This window comes from Rhincodon typus, unplaced genomic scaffold, assembly GCF_021869965.1.
Source record: "Rhincodon typus isolate 14 unplaced genomic scaffold, sRhiTyp1.1 hic_rhity00001314, whole genome shotgun sequence".
Taxonomy (NCBI): domain Eukaryota; kingdom Metazoa; phylum Chordata; class Chondrichthyes; order Orectolobiformes; family Rhincodontidae; genus Rhincodon; species Rhincodon typus.
In genome coordinates, this window is record NW_025966952.1 from 1 (window position 1) to 26,406 (window position 26,406).

The window sequence follows — 26,406 nt, forward strand, 5'->3', positions numbered from 1 at the left end:
GCATGTATTTGCTATCCTGGTCAACTTTTGTAAGAAAAAGGTTTGAATTTTTTTTAAACATACAGCTATTGTTAGTTATGAAATTGAATTAATATTATAAGCATTGGAATAATTTGTATACTTTTAAACATAACTTTGTAGCATGAAAAGGCCAGCACCCCAGTGATGAAATCCAGTACCCCAACCCCGCGAGGTGATGTGCCAACTCCGGGCACGAGTGCGTCTTCAGGACCACGTCCGGGCCTCTGCAAACCTCCAGGAATGGACTCGTTACGTAAGTATTCTATAATCTATCATTCTTTGTGTACAAATGGTGAAGCATTTGATAAAATGACTTTTTTTCCATATTTAAAGTCTAATTTATGAAGGGAATGCTGCAGAGCAGCATGTGACATTAATTTAAATTGTCAGCACTTTGAGTCAATTCAGCAGATCTATATTTTGAAAAAGTACTTGTGCATTTGTAATTAGTTGCAAACTGTCCTGCAATAATGAAAATTTTAGAGTTGTAAGGTATAGGTTTATCTTTGAATCTGAAGCCTGATCCACATTGGGCAAATTTAAAAAAAAAAGTAACCCTTTTTCACAATTACTTTACAGCCTCAGCATTAAGGCCACCCTTGGCAGTACCAGGCCCTTATCCTTCACCTTTTGGGATAGTGCCTCATTCTGGCATCAACGGAGACCTGAACAGCCCAGGAGGATATCCAGGCTTGCACAATATCTCCCCTCAGATGAGTGCTGCAGCAGCAGCTGCTGTTGTTGCCTATGCACGACCCCCTATGGTAAGTCATGGACCACACACAGTCATAAAGTTAGTTGCCTTCGTTAATTAAATGAAAAGGTAGCAATATTAAAAGGTAGACTGCAGATCAGTAGGGTGTGTTCTTGCTGTGTAAGATGTTTATCAGATCCTACTTGAAACCTACAATTGTGATTAAAGAAAAACATTCCATTTTCGAGGTGATTTTATTGGACATGAACTTTAATTATAAGAAAATGTTGATAATGTTGGCAATCTTTTCTTTTGCAAAATGAAGACTTACTTAAAAAAAATCACTAATCAAATAACTTTAAATTTAATAGCATCATTTACTAGAAAAAGCAATTGGAAAGTGTAAAAGGATAAAAATGTTGCTGAGCCAATGAAAGTGATATTAAGAAGCAATAACCCAAAGATTTGGGGTTAAGGTTGGTTTTAGGAAAGTGTTAAGTTGGCAGAAGGCTGGCAGCTGTGATGCTGGGGACCTTGAGAAAAGACCAAGATGGATCATCTGTTGAGCAATTATGGCTGAGGATTTATGCAAGCACTTTTTAGCCTTGTCTTTTTCACTGAAGTGTTAGGCTGCCCGTGATTTTAGGATGGGAATTTTCATGACTCCTTTCGCTACAGCGTGTTTTTTAATTCCCTCCTATTTCTAATCCAGCTGTGGACGTACTTACACCACATAGATTGTAGCTGTTCAAGAATCACAGGAAAACCATAGAAGCACAGAAACCTTACAAAACAGGCAGAGGCCATTCAGCCCATTGTGTCTGCATTGGCTGGATAAACCAGAGGCGCATTCTAATCCCACTTAACAACACTCGGTCCCTCGCCTTGCAAGTTTCAGCACTTCAGGTGCAGATCTAGATTCCTTTTAAATGAGTTGACTGATGGGCAATGAATTTTCACGTCTAGGTGAAAAAACTTTTGCTCATGTCCCTTCCCATCCTTTCAGCAAACACTTAAACCAGTGTCCCCTTGGTAATGTATGTCTCCGCTAGGGTAGCAAGTCTCCACCACTTTCTCAAAGCCCCTTACGGTAGGGCAATAAAGACACATATATCCTGTGAATGAAATGAATTAATGAATATGTGAATGAGTCAATAAACAAATAGCTTATGACTGGATGTGGGAGGAATGTAAAGGTTTGAATTAATCCATTGGTTGTGGAATCACTTGGCTTTCACTGTTTAGCGTGTGTTTAGGCTTGTGTTGTAGCTTTACCATGTTGGCGTTTTGTTTTTTTTTAGTTATGTCTCGTGCTGCTGTTGGCAAACTATTCTACGTTTCTTATTGATCCCTGGCTTAATGGTAATGGCAAAGTGAGACGTGTGCCAGATGGAGAGATTGTAGATTGTCATCTAATACTTTGCCTGCTGATGGGCCACTCCACCTCCTGGGTGTTTCACTTTAGTTTACTGTATCTGTTCTGAATCTTTGCCATTTAACACCGTGTTAGTATCCCACAAAATGATAGGAGTTTTCGGTATGAAGACATGATTTTGTTTCTAAAAGGACTGTGTTGTGGACCAGACCAAACCCGCTCAAAATCTAACAAGGAGATTGCCTAGACCCTAACTTTATATATACTTTACAGCAAGTGTAAGATGCTGTATTCCAGATGTGATTCGATTGGTCCACTGCTAGGCTTTAAGCAAAATGCACTTTATTCTTACAGTTAAATACAAATAAAAGAAGAATGGTATAACTTTAACTCTATTAAAATACTTAACAAAAGAATATATTATTTAACTACTAACCATTAACTGTTCCAATATAGCAGTATCCTTTAAACACAACCAAAACCAGAGTTGCTGGAAAATCTCAGTAGGTCTGACAGCCTCTGTGAAGAGAAATCAGAGTTAACATTTCAGGTCCAGTGACCCTTCTGGCAAAAGTAAATTCAGCAAATCAGATTTTCTCATGTGCTGTATCCTTTACTGTCCAGGAGAAAGGAACACTGAAAGAAAAATAATTAGCAGAAGAGAGAGAGAGAGCTCAAGCTTTTTGCTGTAGCAGAGAGAACACTGTATCAGTTCTAAAAATCCCAAGTGAAAGCCAAACTAAGACCTGGGTTTGTGTGCGTTTGACTCTGCCCACTCATGCTTCTTTTGTCTAATTTCAATAAAACACTCAGGGAGCTCAAAGCTGTTTATCCAATGCTTCTGAAGGAGACATTTTAACACCACTATGGCAAAATCTCACTGCAAGAGAAACAGCACAGAATAAATCTCTCCTGAAGGTACAGTACGATCACAGCTATACTGTGGTCGCTCCTATCAATACTGCCAAGAAAAATGTCTGCGTGACCAGTATTTTGGTGGGAGTTAAATCAATAGCTTTTTCCTCTGTTGGTTCTCAGCACAGGCCCTATTTAGCAGCTTCGGCAGTTAGAACCTGGCCAGCTCAGTCAATAATAGAGCTACTGTGTCACTTTCAAGTGGAGAGCATCAATATTCCCAAGTGCGTTCTCCATCTTGCTATGCTTAATGCTTCTTAACAGGTGGTGTCATATGATTTACAAGTTGAGATATGGTGAAGGTGATAATAAGTAGGAGTTTTCTGTCTGTGTGTAAACTAATGCTTTGAGACTTCTTGGGTTTGGCATCGATTTTGAGAGCTCCCAGGATCACTCCTCCTTATCATTGAAACAACACCTCTGATAGAGCTATTCTGCTAATAGACCAGGTCATGTCCAGGGATGCTGATAGAGATGTCTGGGACATTGATTCAAAGGTTTAATTCTGAGAGTATGAATATTTAGGCACAGGTCCCCACAAATTAGTGAGAACTTTTTGGTGTTGATTGGGTTGGCTATGCTTTTGTCGTGTCCAGTACCAGATCGATGCCAATGGTCCATCCAAGTTCATTCTTAGATATTTTCCTAGTGGTTAAATACTACTGAGTGACTTACTAGACCATATCATTTGAGAGTCACTCACATTGCTGTAGATCCAGTCATATTTACACCAAACCGTATAAGGACAGCAGATTTTCTTCTTTGAAGGACATTTGCCAACCAAGTGAGCTTTAAAACAATCTGATTCTTTCAAAGTAACTACTACTGACGCTAGCTTTAACCCAGATTTATTTAATTAACTGAATTTAAATTCCCCAGCTGCCATGATTGGATTTGATTTCATGCCTTTCCTGCTTGTTAAAGAATAAATTTAAGACTCATATCTACATAAACAAGCTAAGTAATTCCAACATGAATAATGGATGATTTGTCTTGGTCATAATTCATGATGAAATTATAAATTTCTTACTAGAACACAAATTTTAACATCACTCTGAAGAGCTTGCATACCAAAGTTGCAGTATAAATCAAGATCACGACCACCTGCAGTACAAAGAGTAAAAGAGTCCTGAAGGCGTATTCCTGTACATGTTTCACTGTTGGCATTAACTCCAGTTTAATGTCCCAATAGTTTTAAAAAATATTAGGATGCCACTTCTATAAATCTGTCTACAGATGATTTAAATGTTGACAGCATGGACATTGCATAAACTAAATAAATCAGCTTAACATTGTGGGGAGAGGAGCTTGTATGGTCACATGTATGCATTGAATCCTCGCTTAGGAAGGAACGGGCGGTGTAAACAGGCTGAAACCTATAATATGCTATAAATGAAAGGATTTGAGATGAGTGAGAAAGATGAGAGGAGGAAAATGAACTGCAGATTTCTTTGAAAATTGCATAATCACTTAATGCTCAAAGTTTAATTGTATTATTTTTACTGTTTTTCAAAATATCTATAAAGCAAAATCTCTGAATACCCCTATGACTATCTAACAAGTTTAATGTTCTAGTTCTAAGACATTTTGGCTGGAGGTTTTAATCATAATAAAGAGAACACTTGCCAGTAAAGCAAACTTAGTAACAAAGTACCAGATGCACAAGTTATTAAAAAACCTGAAATGTTTTGGTGATTGTGCAGCAAAGTATTAAGCATCTTTAACAATTTGCCATGAGCTTTTGTTGCAACATTAGTCATGAAATAAATTACAGAGCAATTTAAAAATAATGAAATATTTTCAAATGAGGCTGCACTGTTCAAGATGACAGCTTAAAGCAAATGAAATATTGCTTGCAAAGATTAAATCTTCAATCAATAAAAACAAAGGGAATGAATTTCCTCAGGGTTTTTCTGATTCCACCATGATACTTAAGAGAGAATCATTTCGGTCAGAATCAGTAATTTGAGCTGACCCGTTCATCAGAACAGGAAGAAGAAAGACAATTGACCCCAAAGTGTTAACTTTTTATTTCTCTCTCTACACTTGCTGTCTGGTCATCATTTCCAGTTTTTAATTCAGACGTCTAGCATCAACAACGTTTTGCTTTAGTAATGTTCTCAACTTGTATTCTCAGTACATTTTTCAAGGGCAATAAGTAACAACCTTTGTCCTCTTTCTGCATTCCTTATTGATATCTTTCACCAACACTTTTAAACATTTCTGATTTTTTGCAATGAACTAGATTTGAATACGTCTTTAGGATTTATCTTTGTGGGTATGGTTAGTATACCTATTTGAAAATAAAACTAAAGGTAGCAGTGTTTGTAGTCTGAGATAGTAGGAACTGCAGATGCTGGAGAATCCGAGACAACAAGGTGCAGGGCTGGATGAACACAGCAGGCCAAGCAGCATCATAGGAGCAGAGAGGCTGACGTTTCGGGCCTAGACCCTTCATCCAGCCCTGCACAGTGTTTGTAGTCTAATCCTTTTATTTCTTCAGGTGGTAATTGTTTTCACAGTTCTTAAATCCTGTCATTCTTTCACAAGGAATAACTTGCTGTGTGACATCAAATAAACTTTGGTCTTGATATATGAAATCATGTTAAACCAGTGCTTCAGATTTTTTGGTAATGTCATAAATTCTTTTGAGATGAATTTGCATTTCTGACATAACAGGCACTAAAGCTGAGCTTATTCAAGCTTAGTTAAAGTTTGGCCCAATTTTTGTGTGGCCTTGTTTTCAAACAGGATGCAGTGGCTAGTAATTAATAGTAGCAATCCTTACCGCTTCTATTCCTGAAAGTAAGGATGCTGAGACTGACTGTGAATAAGCTCAGTGTAGTGCCTGTTGTGTCAAATACCTTGCCAATTATTGTTGCATAGGCGCCTAAAGAACAGCCAACAACGAGAAGGGGCCAGTGTGTTATGAGAAACTACGGAAGTGTACTGCAGCATTTGCCACCATGTTCGAAGAGGAGACAGAAGTTTAGCAAGAAATGTAAATTCATCTCAAAAGAATTCATGACATTACCAAAAAATCCGAAGCACTGGTTTAACATGATTTCATATATCAAGACCAAAGTTTATTTAAAACCACACAATATATAGTTTAAATTTGATGTCACACAGACTGATGTGATGGTAAAGTAGGTATGAAAATGTAGGAGTTGTCTTCATTGTTGCTTTCTCAGGTGGGGTTGGGTGAGGGGAGGCAAGTATGCTTCAATTCTCATTACCCGTAATGTAGGGTGAAATCAACCAGGGAGCATCTTTTTTACAATTGATGGAAAGAACCTTGCTCATAGATGCAGAACACAACGAAGAACGGGCTTTGTTGTTTTCTTTTGTTCTTTGGGGGATGTGGGCGTCAGTGACGTGGCCATCATTTATTGCCCATCCCTAACTGCCGTTAAGGCACTTTGAGATGTAAGTACCTTGTAATGGGCTCATGCATGAAACATAACCATTTTGGGAAGATGCCGAGCAGCTATTATAATGAAGGCATGCCTGAGCAAAAGCTGAGCATTTAGGAGATGGTTGGAGGGAAAATAGATGCAAAATAGATTGGAACTATTGACTGCGACCAAATTAGACTGTAGGAAATAGGAACAGGAGCAGGCTATTTTGCCTCTTCAGCTTGCTCTGCCATTCACTGGAATCATTGATGATCCGATACTCCTCACATCCGATCTACTGCCCTTTCTCCTTAACCCTTGATTTTCCCCAATGATGAAGAATCTATCTATCTCAGCATTAAATATACACAAGGAATCTGCCCTCAAAGCTCTCTTTGACAAGGAGTTCCAAAGACACTCAACCATCTGAGAGAAGAAATTCCTCATCTTGTTCTTAAATTGGTGCCCCTTAATTCTGAAACTCTGCCCTCTGATCCTAGACTGTCCCATGAGTGGAAACATCCTCTCAGGCATTTACCCTGTCAAGCCCATTAAGAATAAGTCATGTTAAATGTATATATAACACAGAAATTAAGAGGTAAAATATTATTAGTTGGACTAAATAGTTAAATAATTATTAAAAATTAATACTTTTGGAGTCATGTAAAATGCATAAAATTATTTTCCCTTCCTTGATGAAGTTTGTTATAATTAGCCTGTTCCTGTTCCTATTTCCTACAGTCTAATTTGGTTGCAATCAATAGTTCCAATCTATTTTGCATCTATTTTCCCTCCAACCATCCCCTCAACTTGTTCCACACCTTTTTGCCTATGTCAACTGGTTAAAGTCTCGTCCTTTAATCCCAACCTATTTGCCTCCTTATAGGTATTCTTGCCATCCTTCATTCACCTTAGGCATCAGATTACCTGAAACTCTGATTGTTATCTCCAACTCACACCAATTTAAATTCTTACTGTTAAATACTTTAGTTCTCTTGTTCAAACCTATTTGTGAATTGTTGTGCATCTACCTGAACATTTGAGGCTGTGTCTTCGACTGGCTCATCACAATCTCTGGAAGTCAAGACTGAAGTCCCCACCCCTCTCTTCTTCCTTAGGAACCCCTTATAACTCATGTCCTTGACCAAACTTCTGTTCAGCACTCAAGGCTGTCATTTGCTGAACATTAGTTTTCATCTTGAAGTACTTGGGGATTTTGTTTTGCACTAAGGGCACTGTCCAAATGCTTTCTATTCATGTTAAAGAAAAATCTATAACATCTGTCATGAACTCAGAACACTCCAGATTATTTTATTGCGAACTGAGTGATTTTGAAATGGTGTCAAAATTGTATTTTAGAAAAGTTGTAATGTTGTTTTTATTATTCCTTTCAAAAAAAAAGACTTTGTAGACCTCTTTTCTGCAGTTTAGATTGTTGGACAGCAGTGTCGATGTTCCGAATCCATACATTTGCATCACTATGCCTAGGACTTTTAGTTTACTGCTAAAACCAAAGACCAAAAGAGTAGCTGAAGACACCTCATCAGGCAGGGATCACATGTTTGGTACATTTTTGATTTAAATTTATGGATCACTGCCAACCAATTTGGTTTATCCACTGGATTTTAATTACAGGTTGGGTTTGACCCTCATCCTCACATGCGCGTGCCTGGAATGCCTCCAAATTTGACTGGGATCCCCGGTGGAAAACCGTAAGTGACTAATGAAAATTCTTCTGCTTCATTTTTTTTTATATATGTATGTCTGTATAGTTTATGTTAGCACTTCACCAGGCCCTATATTTTTCTTCCTGAATGTTAACTGTGGAAGTTAGTTGTTATACTTTCCTCTTCATGACAGTAAAATTAACTTTTTCAAACAGTTATAATGATTTTTATTCAAATAAGTAAAGGATCTGTTGATGCAGTACTTTCGTTGTCTACAGATGTAAGATGTACAGTATGGTCACAATTCCATTTAGCATTGTTTTCCCATGTTGCTGTGATATGAAAATTGCTTAATTCACATTATTGGATAATTAAAGGCTTTTGGAGCAAAAGAGTTGTTGAATTACCAGGTGTAATTACACATTAAATTTTGATCAAGTTTTAAGACCAGTCATTTCTGTGATTTGCCATGACCCCGTGTTTTCAGATATGTCAACTTTTGTGTTCTGAGAATCAAAACCCTTGCACGTACTCCACTGCAACATGAAGCAAGGCAACAGTATTTCTAGAGTTTTTTTTAATGTACTGGTTTGTGAAATGTTAACTTAAGGCATGTAAGCTGGAGGTGGTCACTTGCAATAGTAAGCAAAATAAAAACGCGGTCGGTATTCAGCAAAGTTAGCCCAAATCCTTCAGTTTTGTTTTCTTTCAACTTTTGCTAAATAGAGCCTATTCATTTCATGTCACTGCGGATGGACAAATGCAGCCTGTGCCTTTTCCTCCTGATGCCCTGATCGGACCAGGAATCCCAAGACATGCTCGGCAAATCAACACACTGAGCCATGGTGAGGTTGTGTGCGCAGTGACCATCAGCAATCCCACAAGACATGTGTACACTGGTGGGAAGGGTTGTGTGAAGGTTTGGGATATCAGCCAGTCTGGCAGCAAGAGCCCAGTGTCACAGCTGGACTGCTTGGTAAGTGAATGCAAACTGCTATTGCAGTCCAGTTCCTTTTTTGTTCCTTTTTTTAATGATTCAATCTGAAACAATTGTAACAATTCTAGGTAGCTGTTTGTTCACAGATAAGGAAATAACAGTGAGTTGTGTTTCCTGATGTGCATATTTAATGCCAATTTTGAAATATTCTTATTCCCCCAATCTCCGCCCCCCTCCCCCATCAAAGCTAACTGAACCAGATTCACCAGTGAGATTGAAAAGTTCAGTTGGACACTAATATTTATGTGTGCCTGTAATTCCTTTAGAACCTGAGTCTAATAATAAAGAATTGTTAGTTTTACAAGTTCACTGATGAGGAGGCAGACCTGGTGAGAAAATTTCGAGTTGTATTTCCATATAATTTTACAGATTCCACTTGATCTCAAATTCAAAACAGCCTTAGCGATAGTTTCACAATAGGCCCATGATTGTGATTCTGGCTTTAATTCTGATGTTTCCAGTAGATGACAACTCTCAAAATGTTGATCTGAGTAATGTCTCCTAAGACATTGCAAGACACAAAACCAAGTGACTTTTTGATTCTGCTTTCTTGTTTCAATTTTCACATCACTTGCTAAAAAACTGGTCTGTTTGAAGCCTAGCTGAAAAAAAACAGACGTAGGAAAACCTGAAGAAACACCTGAAAGATTCAGTGATAAACTGATGACTACAAATTGATTTGTGTGGGAGTATATAAATTGTTTTATTAGTTAACAAAGGATATTCAATCCTTTTCTGTAGTTCTGCTCATAATGTGCTATCATCTTACATGAAAACGGATTGAAATTTTATTGTGTAATGGTGGATTTCCACGCATTTTAGGCATCCTCTGTGGCATTTTAAATTAACAGTAGATAAGGAATTGTTTAGAAGCTTTGTTATGAAAAATGTGCTTTTTTTTTTCTTTGCTTAAAAGCAACTTATGTACAAATTTGACCCTTTGTATTTAACTTTAGAAGTTTTGAGGAAAAAGTGAACTAAACACCCTGCCTACATTGCTAATTGATAAATTTCAGTATCTGCTTTGTTTGAAGGGGTTTCTCAGAACTGTAGCACTGATGGTAATGGTACAAAGATGAAACAAACACAGACTGCTTACACATTTAGTCAACCAGATTTCAGCAGTGGTCATTGAAACCATTTGTACAGACAAGGAATTTATTATAATTGTGTGTGGTTGACTACAAGGTATGAAAAGAAAATCCAAAGGGTCCACCACACTTGGCTTAAGAAGTCAAATAACTTCTACAGTTTTAAAGACTTTTCCTATTTACAAGTGGAGGGCTGAACTGGTGTGAAGGCATTTTTATGGATCTTTTGGAATTCAGGGTAAATTTGTGGATGAATGGATGGATAAAAGAAGTTATTGTTTAAAGAACATTAGAAAATCTTACTTAACTCGAGCTGATTAAGAGGTATTTATCTCTTCACCACATGGGGAATAATGCAAATTCATACTGGCCATAACACAGCAGAAAATTACCAGTCTCCCTTAAATGCAAATATTGTATGGCAGATATGCAAAACACTTTGGTGCCTGGAGTATGCCCACATTTGAAAGTTCATCCCTATCTAAACATTCAGTTTTACAAATGACTTTGAGTAGTTTTTCCTAGTTCCTGGGTTTTTTGCTAATCTTGCTAAATGAAAGTCTGAAATAAATTCAGAAAGAGATAACACAACAGCTCTACTCCTTATTCCACAGAACAGAGACAACTACATTCGATCATGCAAGTTATTACCTGATGGTTGTACCCTGATTGTTGGTGGGGAAGCCAGTACGTTATCTATCTGGGACCTGGCAGCTCCAACTCCTCGTATAAAGGCAGAGTTGACATCCTCTGCTCCTGCCTGCTATGCTCTGGCTATCAGTCCTGACTCCAAAGTCTGTTTCTCCTGCTGTAGTGACGGTAATATTGCTGTATGGGATCTGCACAATCAGACATTAGTCAGGTATGTGTTTAATTGCAGAAACTGGATTCCTGTTGTTCTGCAGTTGGTTACATTGGAAGGTTGTTGAAAATATGATAGATATGTGCTTAGAAATTAATATTTTGGAAGAGAAAAATCATCTTATTTCTTAATTATAATCAAGTCATTTTTTAAAAAATACATTTAATTAGATTACTGCATGTCATGTCATGTCTACTTTATATTGTGAGTTAAATGAATATCAGACATGTAGCTTTGGGGAGGTAATAGCCTAGTGGTATTATCGCTGGACTGTTAATCCAAAGATCCAGATAACATTCTGGGGATCTGGGTTCGAATCCCACCATGGCAGATGGTGGAATTTGAGTTCAATAAAACATCTGGAATTAAGAATCTAATGATGACCATGAATCCACTGTCGACTGTCAGAAAAACCCATCTGGTTCACTTATGCCCTTTAGGGAAGGAAACTGCCATCCTTACCTGGTCTGGCCTACATGTGACTCCAGACCCATAGCAATATGGTTGACTCTGAACTGCCCTCTGGGCAATTAGGGATGGGCAATAAATGCTGCATAGCCAGTGATGCCCTCATCCCATTAATAAATAAATAGAAAAAAAAGTAGCACCTCTGACTTCAAGGATGTGTCCTTTTATAGACTTTGAACTGCTATTAGATGTTTCATCAAAAGTACAGTATAATCATCAAGTTGCACCCTTATCTTTTTAACTACCAGAATTAAACGTGCCTGGACTTGATTTTGATAAGTAAAAATGAAAAGGAGTAGATGAAGATTCTACGTTTTGTTTGAGCGCTGCTCCCTAGTGACCACTTTTGTAATCTAAAAGTGGCATTAAATGCTAATCATCTCAGAATTCAATGAGAAGTTAGTCCTTGTATGTAATTATGTGGATGCTTTCTTTAAGTAAGCATAGTCAGAGTTTAATAACAAATGAGTTTGGCACTGACTTTGATTAAAGGGGAAACAATGTGGTTTTTTACAGCTGTGGTTCTGCTGACATAATTTTACAAAGAAGAGAAATTTTGCTTTGGACTTGTTGCACCTGGGTAATATTTGCAATTCATAGATCATGAACTAATGATATGTCCTGCTGCGGTTTGTTTAACCAAATGCAATACCAGACAGTGAAGAAACATGTTGATCTGAAGTCCAAAACTAACAACGCGATTGTGTTTGCCTAAGACTTGCAGAGGAAGTCTTTATTCTATTTGTTTGTTTAATCAGGCAGTTCCAGGGTCACACAGATGGAGCCAGCTGTATTGACATTTCAAATGATGGTACCAAACTTTGGACGGGAGGTTTAGACAACACTGTAAGATCCTGGGATCTCAGAGAAGGAAGGCAACTGCAGCAGCATGACTTCACGTCTCAGGTATTTGGAAATCTAACACTAATACTAATTTCTTTGTGTGTCTGGAGCTGCACTATAACTACAATTTAAAAAATAATCAACTGTGAGAAAGCTGCAGTTTCTCATTCATAACTGTTAGCAGTTAAGAGTCATCAGCATTTGACAGCAGGCATTTATACTCACAAATTAATTTTACTGACTTTGTAGAGCATGAACAAAAGAATGCGATGGGTTGACTTTTACCTAAAATTGGCCAAGTGTCAATTTTGGGCAGTTTTCTAGAACGTTTCTCTCCAAACACTCTAGAATGAGTTACCTCTCACAATTTTGTATTGCTCACGTCATTTAAGTACGCACCAGGACTCCGTAGCATCATTCTCGTTGCTGCCGAGTGCAAGGAAGTACATGTTCACCGGAGGCTAGGGCTTTCTGGTGTTCATGTCACAGGTGCCATATTTAAGCTGCAGCTGTACACCGTTTCAAATGCTGCTACCTGGCCTGAAGTAACCACCTGGGTCAGTGTGCTGTGTGCAGTCTAGAGGAGTGCATGGCAATGCTGCAAGAAGCTTGATGATCTTCACAGCTCTGCACCACCATATTCTATCTGCTACTTCATACATGCCGCAACTGTATGATTGCATCCACGTTCCATCAAGGCACGTGGTCTACCACTCTCAAAATTGCATGCAGTATCTTGCCTCAATGGCTCTCAACCACCCATCCACTCAAACTATTAGACTTAGCTGCTCTCTGTGCTTCCCATTCGAACAGTTGTGATACCTTACTACCTTTCCTAACTAGGAAAGATGGGGCCCCTGACTGACCATAGTCCCCCTTGATTGTCTATTGTTGGCAAACATGACTAAGTGCCTGGCTATCTGCCTGTGCTAAAAGACAACGCAAGCAATGATGCTGTGAGCATTCACATGGGTACGAAATGAGTGAAAATTAAGAAAGCAAGGTAAGAGCCATGAGATATGCCCTGCTCAGATGCATGAGATGGCTGCCTGTCCTTGCGCACAAAAATGTCTGGTAGCAGCATTCTAATGAAAGGAATCAGTGAACTCCAAAGTGCAGACTTGAAGTGAATCCCAAATGTGCCCTAAAGATGTGGTGATGCTGGTGTTTTGCCAATACCAACCTACATCAACAAAGGTTGCAGGAGGTTGACGCCCATAGAGCAAGCCCTGTGGTGTTGGGGAATGCTGAAGAAGATAGAGCCTCAAGAAACAAGCAATGAGTTGAAACTGCCAGGTACCCACTTAGACTTTAATATTGGGATTTGTTGCCAATGAGTTACCCTCCACTGCCTGATAAAATTGCAAGCTGCATATAGTTGCCCGTAGTTTTCAATCATTATAAAAATCAGTTTCAAGCATAATTTTCAGATTGATTGCAGTTCCCTGTCTGTTAAGGAAAGCACACTGCTGAGGTTTGTGATCACTTTTATAATCGTTTGGCTAACGATTTACTCCTGATGCACAGAAGTTGGTAGAGCTGATGCACCAATAGAGTGAGCAACACAGAACAGTCTCTTGGGATTGTTCCACGTGTTTTGAACCATTCTCATCCCAACCCTAAATCAACCATGGAAGTTCCTCTTGCATGCAGTAGCATCTGTCATTCTACTTACAGTTCTATGCCCCATATTGTCATTGAAAATCTCACAGGTACTGTGTTGATTGTGGCCTGTATATACCTATTTAAAGCCAGTGGTGATAACATCTGCTTCACTGAAATCTCTATGTGCAATTTGCAAGGGCCAGTAACATGATGTAGATCACCTGTGACAAGCATTTGAACCCAAACACTTTCAGAATATATGCACTGCACATGTTTGATGATGTGATTGTGTATGACTTCTATTTTCATTTTACAAGTGCATGATTGACGCCTTTGTCCCTTACTGTCCTCCTGTCCGGCAGAAATGGAGCCTGCACTTTTGCTCATTAAACTGACACTGGCTCCACATCACAGGCGTTTTCTAGTTACAGCTTGCTTTTTGCAAATGGCAAGTGATGGTACGGAACACAGCTCTCAGTGGATACATCTAACAACAGTCTGGCATTACCGTACCAAGAGGTCACAGACTTGTGGTTGAATCCAATTCTGCTGCTGCTGATGGCCCACAGCACCTCATGGATGCCTAGTCTTGACTTGCTACATTTGTTTGAAACCTACTCAATTTAGCATAGTGGGAGTGATGAAAACTATCCTTCATGTGAACCTGGGACTTCATTTCCATGTAAACTCTGTGGTAGCCATATCCACCAATACTGTGATGCACAGATGCATCTGCAACAGGTAGATTAGTGAGGACAAGATCAAATACGTTTTTCCCTCTTGTTTGTTCTCTCGTCATCTGCCACATACCCAGTCTAGCAGCTACGTCCTTCAGGACCTGGCAGTTTTGTCAGCAGTGGTCTTCCCGGTGATGGGCATTGAAATTCCCTACCCAGAGTACATTCTCTGCCCTCATTATTTCCTCCAATTGGTGTTCAACAGGGAGCTGTAACAATTCATCAACTGTATGAGTGGGAGGGCTGGCGGTGAGAAGTGGGTATCAGCTGGGGCTTTCCTTACACTAAAGGCATGAGTCAGCGTTGAGGACCCCCAGGGCAACTCCCTCCCACTGTATACCACTGTGTCACTACCTCTGCTCTGCCTGTCCTACCAGTTGGACAGGACATAATCAGGGATGGTAATGATTGTGTTTGGGACCATGGCTCCTGCTTGACCAGTCCATGGAATAATTTTCCAAATTTTGGCAGGAGCATCCAGATTTTAGAAGGGACAACTTTGCAGGCTCAACAGGGCTGGCTTTACTCGTGTCAATTCTACATTTGTCAATGCTAGGTGATCTTTTGGCTTTTGATTTGAAAGACTTTGTAGATAAATGAGTGTTATGCCAGGCTGTTTCAGAGGGCACTTAAGAGCGAGCCACATTGCTGTGGGTCTGGACATGAATGTAGACCATGCCAGATAAAGACAACAGACTTCCTACCCTAACAGAGATTAGTGAATCAGATGGGTTTTTACAACAAAACAATGGTTTTATGGTCACCATCAGACAAGCTTTAGATTCCAAATTTTCCAATTGGATTTAAACCCAAAGTACCCAAAACCCTAGCCCTGCAGATTGTTAGTCCAGTGACATTACCACGACATCACCACCTCCCCAGATTTCGCAGCAATCCAAATAGAAAAGATTTTTGGAACAATCCATCAGCACATTAGTCTGAACCATAAAAAATGTTTTTAATTTGGCCCAAGGGATAGTTGCTATAGATGTTGGAGGTTCAAAATAACATTTGAAAATGATATGCTGTAATCCCAGGTTTATCATGCAACGTGGAGATAGTGAGAGAATGTGAAATGAAGATGAGATTAGAATGACAACTTGTTCTAAACCAGTTTGAAAGCAAATTATTTATTTTTGGCAGGTGGTATACTTTTTTTCCACCTCCTCTTAAGCTTATCAGTACCAAATTCCCAATCTCTTGTGCAAGAAAGCACCAAGCAGTGGTTTTGTGCAACTCTAAATGAGAGGTCAAAATTAATTTGTAAAGTTCTCCCTAGGCTGCTGATGGACACATTTTTTGGTACTGGTTTACAGTATTGATGCAAATCTGGAAGCAGATCTCCTGTCCCTGTAACCCACCCACCATCCCGCCTCAAACAAGTTTCTTTAGTCACAGCTAATGGATATGTGGAATAAAAAGAGAAAATGATAAAGAAACTTGCAGGTCTGGCCACATCTGTCGAGGGAGAAACAGAGTTAACATTTCAAGTCTGATATGACTACTGTTGACAGGGGGCGGAGGAACAAGTGGAACAGATGGTGAGGGTGACAAAAGCAAAGTGCTAATGTGGTAATGGGGGGATAGATTGATAAAATGGGTGTTATTAAGTGTTGGGTGTGAAGAGGAGAAAATGGATCTTCTGCTGATAACAAAGCCAACAAAACACAAACAAGGTGTGGTTGGCATGGGAAGGGAGGGCTTGCGGTCAAAATAGGCTTTTATGATACCTAGAATTTTACAGCATAATTTCTAACTAAATACTCATTTCTTTTCTTTTGAAAAAGATCTTCTCTCTTGGTTACTGTCCGACTGGAGAATGGCTGGCTGTGGGGATGGAGAGCAGCAATGTCGAAGTGCTGCATGTAACAAAACCAGACAAATATCAACTGCACCTCCATGAAAGCTGTGTTCTGTCCCTTAAATTTGCGTATTGTGGTAAGGACCATTAGCTGTGGTTCAGTTATCCTGTTCACAACTTTCTCCTCTTATTCCTAAAGTTATTGAATCTATGATGAGTTACAGTTCTTGGGGCATCACTTATCCTGAGAGACCTTGCCCAAATACGTTTACGGTTAGCAGATTATTCACCCCGATGTTTTTCTGCCCTGCCTTTTTAGTCTGTAATTGCTGCTGGATTTTTATTAGGAATAAGAAACCTGTCTGTTTTTTGGCTTGACATCATGCCTCTTTTTTGATTCCAGCAGATTTTAACCATATTCTAAGCCATAGTTGCTACTCGAAGAAAGCAATGTTTAAAATGAATAAAATTTGCTGTTTGTGTCTTAGTTTTAGTGAATCATTACTGGAGTAGTTCAAAATAATAGCATGATTGTGATTGTGGTTCAAGGATATCTGTACTACAGCTGCACCTGACAGATCACGCACTCTCTCTCTTTTCCAAAAATATAGTGGAAGTAATCTTATTTTCCCGTGCTTAGGATTTGTTGAGACTATGGTGCAGTTCCTGAAAGAGATTTGCCAAAAAAAAATCACAACACTGCCCTCAAGCATGTCATAACTGGGTGTATATACCATGGCAAGAGATTCTGTATGGACCTGTTGACCTGGTTGGGGAATCTGTGATGTCAGTATGCAGGGGCCTAAGTTCTTTGAATTTTTTGACCAAGAGAGGAAGTAAAGAATAAGATAAAGGAAGGAGGCCATTGGTTTTAAGCTATTGATTAGCACTAAATTTTGACCAGACAGTGGATGGTGAACTTTACTGATTTTTGGTATATTGACACAGGTAAATGGTTTGTAAGCACTGGAAAAGATAACCTTCTAAATGCATGGAGGACGCCTTATGGAGCCAGCATATTCCAGGTAATTATAAGGCAAACCATCCAGCCAAAACTTAATTTCTATAATTTTCTGTGAAACTATTAAGCAAACTCATACAGATCAAGAGTACTGTGGCAACTGTTAAGTATGAAAAGTATGGTTCCCTGTTAACTTCAAATGTCATAACTTTGAAAAGTTTGTACTGGAGCAGGTTTAAGGAATGATGAGATTGTTAGATGTTCATGAAGTCTCAGTTGGTTCACTGATGCCCTATGGGAGGGATAAGTGTCATCCTTACCCAATCTGGTCTTTGTGTGACTTTAGTCTCACACCAACATAGTGACCCCAGAACTACCCTCTGAAATGAACTAGGAACTACATAAAATTAACTTTAGCTTTTCAGTAAGAAGTTTCACCACCTACTGAATCATAGAATCCCTGTTGTGTGGAAGCAGGCCATTCAGCCCATTGAGTCCACACTGACCCTCCAAAGAGCATCCCACCCAGACCCACCTCCCCACCATATCCCTGTAACCCTGCATTCCCCATGGCTAATCCACCTAACCAGCACATCCCTGGAAACTATGGGCAATTTATCATTGCCAATGCAACTAACCTGCACATCTTTGGACTGTGGGAGGAAATTGAAGCACCTGGAGGAAACCCACACAGGGACAGGAAGAATGTGCAAACTCCACACAGTTACCCCAGGCTGGAATCAAACCCAGGTCCCTGGTGCTGTGAGGCAGCAGTGCTAACCACTGAGCCACCGTTACACCCCACTCTGAAAAGTAATTCAGGACAGGTCATGAATGATTACCCATTCCAAGAATGTTTTAACAACATCAGGCAATGAAGAAGCTTAAAGGCCTTTTAAGAAGTTGGTACACCAGCGAACGTTTGCCTTAAAGTTTATACGATTTAAGCGACCTTTCAACACTTCATTATAGTCTCTGACATTTCTGCATGTATGTTGATGTCAAGGTTTTGGAGAAGCTACGAAGGGAATTTACCAGCATGATAATAAGATGGTTTTAGATATGTGAAGATACTGCAGAAGCTGGAATTGTTCTCTTCATAGAACAAAGCAGCTCAAGAAGAGGTGTGAGAGGGGTGTTCTGAGGGCATAGATTTAAGCAAAAGAGGTAGGAGCTGATAATTAGAAATTCATTTATTCATTGAGTTATGGTCTGTAATCCACTGCCAGGTATGGTGGTTGGAGAAATCTCAGTAGTACTTACAAACTTGAATGTTTTTGTCGGAGTTTGGGATAAAAGCAGAAGCGTAGGTCTAATTGGACAACTCCTTCAAAGAGCAGACTCATGTGTTATATGGCTTTGTGGGTTTTGGCTTTGAGTGTAGGCTAAAATTAGACCTGTTTTGGCATTTGACCACTTAAAAACACTTACGTTATTTTAAAATTTGATTTACAGAACAACTAGGAACTATTGACTCAGAATTGATACAGTGCTTCCCTCCCCTTAGGAGAAGGATGGGTTTGATTACAGGCTACATTTTGTTGTCATTCAAGTGCACTTGTTTGTGGAATGTGGGAGAGGGTGATAGAGAAAATGAAGAGAAGGATATGAAAGCATGTAAGAGTAGATGATGTAGACTTCATGTTATGAAATTGTCCTCAAGGCTCTGAACCCTATTATGATTTGTAAATGTAAAGATATCATTGTAAATTAATTCTGGTTAGTTTAGATTTACTGATTTTTTTTTCCCTCTTCTTTTACAGTCTAAAGAGTCATCCTCAGTGTTGAGCTGTGATATCTCAGTGGATGATAAATATATAGTCACTGGCTCTGGAGATAAGAAAGCATCTGTCTATGAAGTTATTTACTAACATCTGCAACTGAGAAAACATGTCTAGAACTTCTTCTTCAAAAACAAATGCACCGTCCTAGGCTTCAGAACTTTTAAAAGATGTTTTTCTGAATGCCTATACTGAAGGACTGATCGTCAGTGCACCAATGATTGACTGGATCAAAGAAAACTCCATCGAATAGGCGCAATTAGCTGTTTTTGGTAGTCCCAAAAAATTCCAGGACCCTGCTTTGTAGAACCCTGGATTATTAGAACAGCATTTGAATCCTCTCTGACCTCATGTTGTATTTTTGTTATTGCCTGAATTGCTGCATTTGTGGAGTTGCCTAACCAGATGTTCATTTGTTCTTTGAAAGACTTTCTGTCCTTTGTAGTGCAATGGTATTCCAGTTGAAACTGGATCCTGGGTTATTGCATCTTGTGAACTGTATTTTGTATCTTGGTGGAGCTCAGACATTTGTACAAATTGTAAATATTCAGTTTAATACAGTAAAGACAGTATTGAAAAAAGTGGTTTTGTAACTTTTTAAAAATTTTGCTGCAAGATAAAGAGGGTTCAAACAAGGATCCAAGCTAGTAAGAACATCATCATTATTCAGTTATGTACCAGAGTTTCAAGCAAGTGGAATAAAATTAGTTCAGAACTATGTGCAAGCAGAAGTGATTTTATAAAAGAAATTATAGATTAAATTTGCAAAATTTAAAATGTACTGTAATCCCTGTGTCACTCAATTTGGGAATTCACTTGCTTTAATTTTAATGTGTTTTTTTGTCTAATCATTACACACCAGTAGAACTTTGCACGTCATTTGTTTAAAGTACATGCTGGATTTTGACCAAATTTTAGAATTGACTTCCTATCTTCTGTCTCTGAGCTCTCTTTGAAAGTAGACATGCTGAGAGCCATCTGTGCTTGATGGCATACCCATGAACTCTATTTCCTTCAACACTGATTAGTTACCGTTTTGTAACTTTTGTAATGCTTTCTTGGATTTTTACCAAAATCAGTGAGTGGCTTCTTAACATCCTCCCCGGAGCTCCTTTTGAAAGTGGGTTTGCTGGGAACCATCTGCAACGATGTATCCTAGAAGCCTTCAAAACTGATTTGGCGATTTGGTTCTTATTTCAAATTAGCATATTTTGTTACGATTTTAAGCAAATTCAACTTTCATAAGATTCTCAATTGTTTTGAAACATTGGTAGACTGAAAACTGTGCAGTAAGTTTAAGGTATTTATCAGAGACAGAAGAGACAACATTTTGAGAATAAAAGATCAATGACAAATTATGGCTGACCAGTTTTGTGCAAAGTATGGTGCTGTTCTCCAGCAATGTTTTTTAGCTTTTTAATATTGTTCTGTATAAATAACCTGATCAGTGATGTTTTTCATTTTGTTCATGGGATGTAGGCATCACTTGCTAACATTTATTACCCATCCTTAATTGCCCTTGAGAAGTTGATAAAAAGCTACATTCTTGAACTGCTACCATTTTCATATGTACATACATACATATGAGCATAAATTAACATATGAACTAGGAGTTAGGAGAGTAGGTTTCTCAGCCCCGTGAACCTGCTCAGCCATTCAATAAGATTATGACTGATCTGATTATTCCAGTCTTCCATCTAGACTCGATAGGCATTGATCCCTTGTTTATCAATAATTAATCTACGTTTACTTTAAAATGTTAAGGGAGTTGTATAGTTATACCCACATTGCTGTCAGAATGGGAGTCCCAGGTTTTTTGACATAGCAATGTGAAGGAATAGTGAAATAGTTCCAAAGGGAATTTTTGCAATGGCCTTTCTTATGGCAGACAGGCCACATTCATGGCCATTTTTAACCACAGCAAGGATGATGACTGTGAAAGAAGGGGAACCATGGAGCTTCCTTCTTAGATTTGGTTACCCAAAGACGTTCATCATCCTCCTCCAGCTCCTGCAAATATGGCATAAAAGCCATGATCCTCAGCAACAAATACACCACTGACCCAACACATGTACAAACTGGGGTCAAGCAAGGTTGTGTCATTCTTCCAATGTTCTTCTCCATCTTCCTTACCCACCACACTCCACCCTATCTCCATGAAGCTTCATGAGGGTGTACAAAATGAGAGAAACTGTTCAATGTGTGTTGCATCCAGTCTAGGACCAAGGCCACCCCAGCTTCCATCATCGAGTACATAGATGGTGCTTGTATATTTTCATACTCAGAGCTCCAAACTTCATCGATACATTTATAGAGGGATACAACCTTAAGCGAAACAAATGGAAGACCAAGTCCTTCTACAACCTTGCTCCTGCCATGCAACACTGCCGCTTGACTTTCAAGATCCACAATGAGTCACTGGACAATGTGCATTAATTCCTATAGTTTAGGAGCCTGCTCTCAGTGAGGGCACATGTCAATGGTGAAATTCAAGATCACCTCCAGTCTGCACAATTTGACTAATCTGAGAAGGATAATGATTGATGACTAAGATCTTGAGCCCAACACAAAGCTAGTGGTCTAAAGAGTAGCAATGTTACCAATCTTCCTGTACATTTTAAATCCCTGGAGAAATATCACAAGCCATGCCCCGATAAAATCCTGAAAATCCACTGACAGGATAGAAACTTCAATGTTAAAGTGCTGTCTGAGACCAATATCTCTAGTATCATGGTACTGGTCACGGTCAGTCAGCTGTGTTTGGCAGTCCACAACGTTTACATGCCTGACACAAGACTTCCAAAACAAAACTTACTCTGAGCTTAATTTTAGCAAGCAGTTACCATTAGGGCAGTGGAAATACTTAATGAATATCTTTAATGTCTCCCTAAAAAAATGCAATAAGCGCACTGACAAGGAATCTGTAGTATAAGACTGTCAGAATTGGAGGGGAAGCATCTACAATAATGCAATCCATCTTGAGCATTTCCAATAGGCCCAAGTGTAAGCCAAATGAAAATGGAGGAAGAAGCAAGTGGAAACCCAAACATCCTACTCTCCATTCTCATCAAACACCATCTATGGCTGGGTGTGCAGCTCCAGCTTTGGATTGTTTCATCCCTCCATCATCTTCAGTTCTGAAGGAATGTCAATGAGGAAGAGTTCCAAGCCAGGATGATGTGTGGCATAGACAAGAACTTGCGAGTGATAGAGTTCGCATGCACCTTTTTGTGTACTGGTAAGATTGAAATGTTCTTGTGTTGTCTGAATCCATTGCAGTAATATTTGACATTACCAAAAAGAGAAAATCTTATAAATATACTGATGCAATAGGTTTTTGTTTAAAAGCTACTTGACTGTTTACGGCTCATTCAGCCTTTGAAACTGTGTTTCGTGCCTAAACAAACTGTTAAAGATTGTAGTCCCTGTTTAGTTTAACCTGAACACAGGGAAGAGGAACTGGAGTAGGCTTTTGGGAGGAGCCATTCAGCCTGCTCCAGCATTGAGAAATAGCACAGCTGATCTTCTACATAACTCCACCCTGCCTTACTTTACCCGTATTCATTTATTCACTTTGCATCCAAAAAATTTCAAACTCTCCTTTGAATATACTTAATGAGTGAGCATCCACCACACTTTGGGATCAGGAATTGCTGTAGAATAAGCACGACCAACAAGAACAGTCGCTTTGGCAGAATATTTCTCCTCTGGCCTTAATTGGGTGGTCCAGGCAAATGCATGTGATATCTACTGGTGGATTTCAGGGCATTTTGTAGCTGTGGGCAACACCAAGGTATAGTGTGCCTGGTAGCCAATATTATTATGAGTTTCTTTTATTATAAACCAAACTTGTTTATGTTCCTAAACATAAGGAGGCACCTGCAGATTTGTCCCTTTATTTGTTAATGACACTAAGGCAATCTGTTCTCAATCACATGTCCAAACAAAAAATATACCTATATGGAGAAAAGATAATGTTCATTGTCTTAATTGAAGTGTATGCAAAAATGTATGTGGGGGTAATGAAGAAAGAATCAACATGCACTCCAATAACCAATGTGCTGAAGCACTTGTGAACTGCTTGATAGAAAAGCAGGATTCCATTAATCAACATGAATGATCACCCTAATGAGGCAAAAGATGGTTTGTCTTGTTCCAGTATGCACTTGCGGATTTTTTTTTCTAATTTTGTTTACCATTTAGTTAATTTTCTAAAGCCTTTTCATCAGCTTAGTTATTATTACACTCTTATTTTTCAAATTTCTTTCATTGCCTCAGAGATGAGCTTGCTACACAGACAATGGATTGCTGTTTTTCAATTGAGAAAGTAAAACAGCCCATAGCAACATAATCCTATTTATGACTTCAGGATTGCTTGGGTGACTTTTCGAGGTTCATGATCACAGTCACCTAATACAGGCCGTTGACAATTTGTAAGCAATTTTCTGATAGTTTCTTGAGTTTGTTAAAAAGCAACAGTGTAGATAGGATGCATTAGTTAATTAGATAAAGGAAGTATACAACTGAGACAATTGAGGATTGTTCACTGATACCAGAGGACAAACAGGCTGTCAGCAAGGTATGTTTAAGTCTTGCTAAAATGTTGGGGACAACATCCTGCTCTCTACCCAAGGTTATAAAACTCTTGCCTACATCTTCTTCCTCTCCTTCTGGTCCAGTTACCGTCTGCCTTGTGACTGGTTTGATTTGATTTGATTTGATTTGATTTATTGTCATGTGCACCTAAGTACAGTGAGAAGCTTCGTGAGCAGTACAGGCAGATCATTGTAAGCAAGGATATACAAATCATAGGGTTAAAAAAAAAGACTTGGACAGAGTAAGGCATACAGGTTACACCATGCGCTAGACAAGATCACATTAACAAGATCAGCATTATTTGAAGTTAGACCATCCATTCATCAGTCTAATAACAGCAGGAAAGAAGCTGTTCTTGAACGTGCTGGTGCGTGTGTTCATGTTTCTGTATCTTCTGCGTGGCAGAAGAGGTTGTAGGAGAGCATTACTGGGGTGGGATGGGTCTTGGATGTTGATAGCCTTTCCGCCACAATGAAATGTGTAAATGGAGTCCATGGATGGAAGCTTGGCTTCTATGATGGTCTGGGCTGTGCACACCACCTTCTGTAGATTCTTACAATCCTGGGCAGAGCAGTTGCCATACCAGGCTGTCATGCACCCAGACAGTATGCTTTCTATGATGTATCTGTAAAAGTTAGTGAGGGTCCTTATGGACATGCCAAATTTCCTAGGCCGCCTGAGGAAGAAGAGGCATTGTTGTGCTTTCCTGACCGTTGCATCTACATGGGAAGTCCAGGACAGGTTGTCAGTTATCATCACTCTGAGGAACTTGACGCTGACCACCCTCTCAACCTCCGCTTCCGTTAATGTAAATGGGGGCGTGTTCTCCTCCTTTTCTTCCTGCAGTCAATGATCAGTTCTTTAGTTTGGCTGACATTAATCTTCATTGGGCAGTCTCTAGAGAGCAATGAGAACTGTAGCCTACAAGGTCTGCTTGATGAGAACTCCCCAAGGACCAAGCTCTCCTCAGCTTCGACCACTTATTGTTATGTCATATTTCTAAGGGCAGGCTATTTCCTCTGCATCAACCAGTTGTCTGAACCTTTTTGGCCAATAGTCATGGGACAGCCACTTGTGATGTTGGATAATCCTTGTTCCATTGCCTGCCTTCATTTGAGGGTTAGTTTACCATTCTTTCTAAGAAGAAATATTTCTTATTTTCAAAAACAAAATACTGATAATAGTGTGTCAGGTAAGTTGATGATGGTAGTTCAACAAGTATTGTGATCTTTGTCTTTCATTATTCTTCCCTTTGTTTTCATATACTTAGAATTTAGAAAGGTTAATTACTGCTGTAATTACTGTTAAATGAAATCTCATGTTACACGGTAAATACAAGGAAAATTCAGTCTTTGAGGGATCCCAGTATTCAACAGTTGAAAGCAATTTCTAAAAGATAAAACTCATTTGAAGTGCAGTCATTTTTGAAGTGTGGCAGCTAACTTATGTCTCTGCAAGATCCCAAAGACATCAATGAAATAATGAGCAGGTAACCAGTTTTACCAATGAATATTGATCATCACTATGACTAAACTGTTCAATGTCTGTTCAAAAAAACTTTAACCTCTAAATGCCGTACATCCTCAGACCCTGCAATATATTGTTAGCCTGGACTAATTGCTAAACCTAACTCCAAGGAAGCATGCTGCCACTTAGCCAAGACTGAATATTTTCGATATGTTCAATCCTTTAACTCTGTGTGATTGAAATATCTGTTGGTCCTTCCTCAGTAACGTGCTAATGTTAACTCTTTTTACTTCTGACACTAAATGTCTTTTTGTACTGGTGAGGATTTAATATATATTTATAATATCTGCTTTTATTTTCAGGTTTCCAACTGACAGTAAAATAGCTTCAGCCATACTTCAACTTGAAGTCTCAAGAAATCTACCAGATTTATCAGCATCCTGACATTTCATAATCCAGGATGGTCTCAATTCGTAAATTGAAACAACAGTTTCCAAATTTGGACAACATCCCTCTGAGAGCAACAGTTCAGTAGCAGGAAAACGATGTGGTACATTTCTCTGTCAGTTGGATGGTTCAAAAGCTTTGTTTCAGAATGATGCACTAGGTGATCAGACACACCACAGTAAGTCGTGAAGAGTGATGTGATTGTGTGATCAGAAACAAGCTCTGCCCTCAAAAATGAGACTTGTCATTCCCAGGAAGTATAGGAAAATGTGCACAGAACCTCATGGATTACTTGTTTTCATGTGGTTGAGTATTCTGCATTACAAACCTGTGGATTGCAAATGGCCATTTCTTTAGATGGTGGATACCAAGCAGGAATGTTGTCGTTTTTGGAGCAGTTATCTCAGTCTTGATTGTTACTGTGTTCGGGAGAGGCACCTTATTATAATTGACAGATGTCTGATGCCCTTGACAACATGGTCCTTAAACCAGTATGCACAGAAATAAATATACTTCCAAAGACTATCTTGAAGAAACACATGTTGATCTAACCAAGAGGTAGCAAGAACTGCAGATGCTGGAGTCAGAGATAACACAGTGTGGAGCTGGAGGAACACAGCAGGCCAGGCAGCATATCAGGAGCAGGAAAGTTGACGTTTCTTTTCTGAATTTTTCTGAAG

General features: G+C 39.1%; 1 protein-coding gene across 1 annotated transcript; it reads left to right on the plus strand.

Annotated features, from left to right (window-relative positions):
• Positions 1-141: 141 nt before the first annotated feature.
• LOC109916190 (TLE family member 1, transcriptional corepressor) lies at positions 142-19,941 on the plus strand (the record flags this gene model as incomplete). Its single annotated transcript, XM_048592482.1, has 9 exons — positions 142-274; positions 601-785; positions 8,039-8,115; positions 8,797-9,046; positions 10,773-11,020; positions 12,247-12,394; positions 16,461-16,611; positions 17,423-17,499; positions 19,199-19,941. Coding segments are annotated over 9 exons (1,377 nt in total), but the record flags the coding sequence as incomplete, so codon positions are not given.
• Positions 19,942-26,406: the final 6,465 nt, after the last annotated feature.